The 5,122-nt window shown below is 42.3% G+C and overlaps 1 protein-coding gene across 1 annotated transcript in view; it reads left to right on the forward strand.

The window, feature by feature from the left end:
• Positions 1–3,221: 3,221 nt before the first annotated feature.
• Positions 3,222–5,122, forward strand: part of LOC140343916 (alpha-soluble NSF attachment protein-like) — a 19,234-nt gene continuing 17,333 nt past the window's right edge. Inside the window, exon 1 of the mRNA XM_072430813.1 lies at positions 3,222–3,511. Coding sequence (XP_072286914.1) covers positions 3,414–3,511 — 98 coding nt within the window. The 5' untranslated portion in view covers positions 3,222–3,413. The remainder of the gene's footprint in view (positions 3,512–5,122) is intronic.

Here is a 5,122-nt window from a genome sequence, read left to right on the forward strand (position 1 = left end):
TATCCCTATTGTAAACTTGTGAAATAAAGAATGCAATGGAGGGAATGTAATCAAAGGTTTTAAATGATCATAAACAACATATATATCATATGTCAAATAGAACATTGAGATTTTAACAGTTTATCGAAAAATTGCACTTGCCAGGAGTTTCTTCTTAAAGATTCCTATTCAACAGGACAGAAGCTCAACTTATAGTCTCATGTAAATCACTTACCGTTCTGTGGCTGTGATCACAGTGAACATTTGTTTTCAGGGGTCCCTCACCTCTGTGCATTTATACTTGGTGCCTAGAAGAGAGAAGAAGGCATTGCCTATGTGAGGATGGAATATAAGTGTGCATCTGTCGCTTTTGTAAAGTCATTTTTGCAATCCACAATCTGTGGGTTTAACCCCCCCCACACTATTTACATAACATAAGAAATTCTGTAATTCACCAAGGAAAAAGAGGGGCGTAAAAATGAAACTTTAGCCATGAGTGAGTAATTACAGGTAGTCCCCAAATTAAGGACATCCGACATACAGACAACTCCTAGATATGAACGGGGCTCCCCTGCTTGCTCGTGGGCAGGACAGAGGCTTGATGGGGGGATTGGGGTGGTTTGCATGAGTTGCAGAAGAAATCTTTTGCTAAACACAGCTGAGTAACCTCTTGTAACTCTTTAATGACTAAGAAACTCTGTAGTTCTTTCTTTTTGCATATGAAAGCACAGATTGCTCCAGAAGTTATTGATTTGCCTAGGCTCCATAAAGTTTTTTTTTTTTTGCTTTGTTTGTGATTAGCTCACAGTGAGGATTTTTTTTTACAGTAACTGACACCACGCTGCCTGATAATATGTTAAGACAAAAATCTGTCCTAATTGCATTTGTTAAAATAATGTACCTGTTCCGACAAATCTACAGTCCCTATCTCGTATGTAACCCAGGGACTACCTGTATATTGTCAGTCACCAGATAAAATATTCTCCGAGTTGGACCATGGTTCTCAAACACACTGCAGCAGAGTAATCCAACATGCACAACACCCCCCTGACAATGCACTTTTGACTGATGCCTTGTTTAGAGGAATAGGAGGAGGCCTGCTGAACTACTTTAAAGACTCTGTCTGCTGCCTTAAGCCATCAAAGTTTATGTCACTTTAGGCATTCAACTGGGTTTTAAAAGCAACATATTGGGAGAAATACGAAGGCTGTCATTGCTGATAATGCAGTGTTCTCCCCAGCCCCTTTTACCCTGGTGTACCACCTTGCACATTTCAGTAACCACCCGGCTGTCTGTGGGCGGGTACTGAGCAGTTGGGTCACAATACAGGGCCACCACCCGCCTACAATTTCTTCCCACCCGGCTTCTGGGTTGAACACTGTAATGATAATTTTTTTTACTGTCTTTAGTTCTTTCTGAGACACCCAGGCAAAACAAGCCAGTCCTTTTTATCCACTATCCCATTGCCTATAATAAATCCAAAAGGCACTCTGGAAGCTCTATTCAGGAAAAAAAAAAGACAGGCATTGGAGTAATTCCCAGTATAGAATGGGGTCCCCCTGTTACTGAATTACAATGCCTTTTTCCTACAAATGCAACCATCTTGGTAGAGTCAGGGCTTTGCTTCTGCATGTCAGTGCCTCCAGCAAGGAGAACAGAGATCGGAACGGAAAAGACACCACCAAATCCCAATACAAATCCACTAAGCACTAGCAGAGGCTAAGATTTCATGCATATTTACAGTAATGGGGTGATTGAGTGCCTAGGCACATACCAGAAGATGCACTGCTATTTTTAAGAATGAGGGTTTCCATGATGGTTTTTCACCCCTCTATTTGGAATAGTGACCATTGTCACAAGATGAAAGTGAGGGAATTTTTGTACAGGTCTCTAAATTTACCTGCCAAGCAAACAAATGACTGTAAAAATCCTGGGCAGATTCCAGGCAGATTATTATTGCAGAATGTGACAGAGGATGTCCTGCCTGCAATAATGCAACTTACCTGCTTTCTGGCAAAAAGCAAAGCTGGGCATCAGCGCCAGCTTTACATGCCAGGGAAAACTGGCATTCCCGGCTTCCCTTGCATATGCTGGTATGACATATGGTTAGATCATTAAATCATTGTGGCCAAAGATCATTCAGAAGAGAAAGAATGGAAGGAAGATGGTGGCGTCCGGCACTGGAAGTTGGAGCTGGAAGAGTTTTATTCTCCTTCAAAATTAAGCAATTTACTGTTGCTTGCAAGTAGTGCTGAATCCACTCATTTTTTTTTCTAGGATGATCAGTCTCAGCAGATTTCAGTTTCCATAATGTAGAGAGGTCATAGGAAACAACAGGGCATCTGTAATATTTTTCTTCCTTTGATGCAATAGCCCTGCAACTTCACTATTTGGTTATTATATTCATGGAGATAGCAGTGGGCAGAGTACGGTAATGATATATTAATGATCGCCCAAAGGTGTATCATCATGTAGCAAGCCAGTAGAACATACATGCACAGATTGGGCAGCACGGTGGCTCAGTGGTTAGCATTATGGCATTTGCAGCATTGTCCCAGGTTCGAATCTCGCCCAGGACACTATCTGCATGGAGTTTACAGGTTTGTCTGGGTTTCTGCCAGCTACTACGGTTTTCCAAAAGATTTTAGGTTAATTGGCTTCTCCCCAAAACTGATTGTGGATTGTAATAATGACATATTACTATGGTAGGGACATTGGATTGTGAGCCGCTTTGTGGGACAGCTAGTGACATGACTATGGACTTTGTACAGCGCTGCATAATATGTTAGCGCTATATAAATACTGTGTAATAATAATTGTGACAACACAGAGGCTCATTCACAAGCCACAGTCTTTGTTGTCACCAGGAAAATCTTTAAAGACTCTGAACAAGCTAAGAGGATCAACAGAGCAAAGAAATGTTTAAATTTCATTAAAAATGACCCACATAGCCCTATCATATATCAAAAACCATATATAGCTACCCATTAGGAATGAATAAATCTGCCTTTAAAATGCTCTCAGTACATAGAAAACCCTTCTTATAACCATAAATCTTGCATACAACCAGCCCTATACGATATTCCTTCATAAACCACAGCACTACATACATCAAGCAATCCAAACCAGGCTCTTCTGAGCGCTACTCAGCCGGCAGGGGGATTTAAATCAGTCACGTGAAGAAAAGAATCAGCTGACCCTACCTGGGATAGGAAGTGGCGTTAATCTGGCGATCACGTGATCAGTGTGGGCGGAAGTAGCGCTGTGTCAGCGTTTGGGCAGGAGGTTCCCGTCTCAGTGAGCTGTCACTTACCTCCGGGGCTGTCAGCCGTCTCTGGAGGGTCCTTTCTTCCGGCTCTGCCGATCACTTACCGCCCTTTTTAGTAGGCCTCGATCCCGGCCTGTTACCTCATACCTTCCTAGGCCCTACAGCTATGGATAACTCCGGGAAAGAGAAGGAGGCCATGCAGCTGCTGGCTGAGGCCGAGAAGAAAGTCAAGTCCTCCCAGTCCTTCTTCTCCGGCCTGTTTGGGTGAGCAAAGATGGATATATGTATGTTATAATCCGATTGTGTAACGCGGAAGGATTAGGTTTGGTTGAAAAAAATCTGCAGAGGAATAATGAGTGGTTTCCCATAGCAACCTGTGATTATTTGTATTTCTATAGCTACAGTAAGCCCATGGATGAATGCTAAATTAACAAAATATATGTATTTATTCTGGCATAGATCAGTGAGGGGTACAAATCTGCTGGTTTATTTTTTTTTTTGCTACCTTTGGGGAAGTTTCCTTTCATTTTCTGTGCTAAGGACACAACAGGAAGCTATAGAAAATTTCCCAATGTGAGGGGTATCCGCCTTATAGATGTCCCCAGAACTGAAGCCACCATTAGCAGATTTCCTCTTCCCGTATTTTTCACGCGGACATCGATCGCCGGTATGAGAAAGGGAGGGAATCTTCTCGGTGACAGCTTTACAAACTTGGAGTATCCAACCAGATAATTCTATTTAAAACTAACATATAAGGCTCTGACATTTCCTGGTGGGAATCTTCAAGGTTCATCGGTTTAAATGGTTCCAGGGAATGTTCAAATCAAATCTAAACTCAATATTTATCCTTTAGATCAGGGGTGTCAAACTCAGACCCGCGGGCTAAATCTGGACCATACTGTAATTATATTTGGCCTGTGAAAAAATACCAAATGTCTACTAGAGATGGCCCACTGGTAGACAGTGCATGCAGCGCTGATACTACAAATCCCACAATGCTCTGCTGGCGCGTCAATATTGACTCCTCTGTTGACACTCATTAGCAACCTTCCTCAATTGTAGATATTTTTTCAATAAATATCAAGGTTGGCCCACGACTTTGTCCAAATTTTTCATTTTGGCCAGCTGTGTATTTGAGTTTGACACCCTGCTTTACATGGAATAGTAGACAACCCTGTTTATTTAAAGGGAGCGCAGAGCCTTCTGGATACCTAAATCACGCATCCCGGGAGGCTCTGGCATCAAGTTGAAAGAGATGCCTATCTCACGTATGCGCAGTGAGATCAGCTCTCTCTTTTTTCCCTTAACAGTGGCTACGTCCCCTGATATCAGACCTGTGAAGAGCAAGATCGGGTGACGTAGCCACTGTTAAGGGAAAAAAAAGAGAGCTGATCTCACTGCGCATACGTGAGATCGGCATCTCTTTCAGCTTGCTGGAGAAAATGCCCCTTCTGCACATGCTTAAAATTGGACATGTGCAGAAGGAGCAGCCAAGCCTCCCGGGATGTGTGACGTAGGTATCCAGAAGGCTCTGCTCTCCTATTGAAAAATGTAAAAGATAAATGTTGAGTTTAGGTCCGCTTTAAACATTCCCTGATGCCATTGAAACATAAAAACCTGGAAGATTCCCACCAGGGAATGTCAGTAGCGAAAAGATAGAAGATGTTGGCGACAAAGAGGAATTCCAGGGCGACAAGGGACCAGATCGTGGAAAGGACCAGTGCCATTGTGGGATTAAAAGTAGGTAAAGTAGGTATGTGTTTTTTTGTTTTTTTTGTTATTTTTAGTTTTGTTCTGCACTAGGGGATTTCTAATTCCCCTTCCTATAAATAGATCCTATAATGTTTATGTAGTGATCCATTTTAAACCTTTTAA

The sequence above is a fragment of the Pyxicephalus adspersus genome, chromosome Z, assembly GCF_032062135.1.
Source record: "Pyxicephalus adspersus chromosome Z, UCB_Pads_2.0, whole genome shotgun sequence".
Lineage (NCBI taxonomy): Eukaryota > Metazoa > Chordata > Amphibia > Anura > Pyxicephalidae > Pyxicephalus > Pyxicephalus adspersus.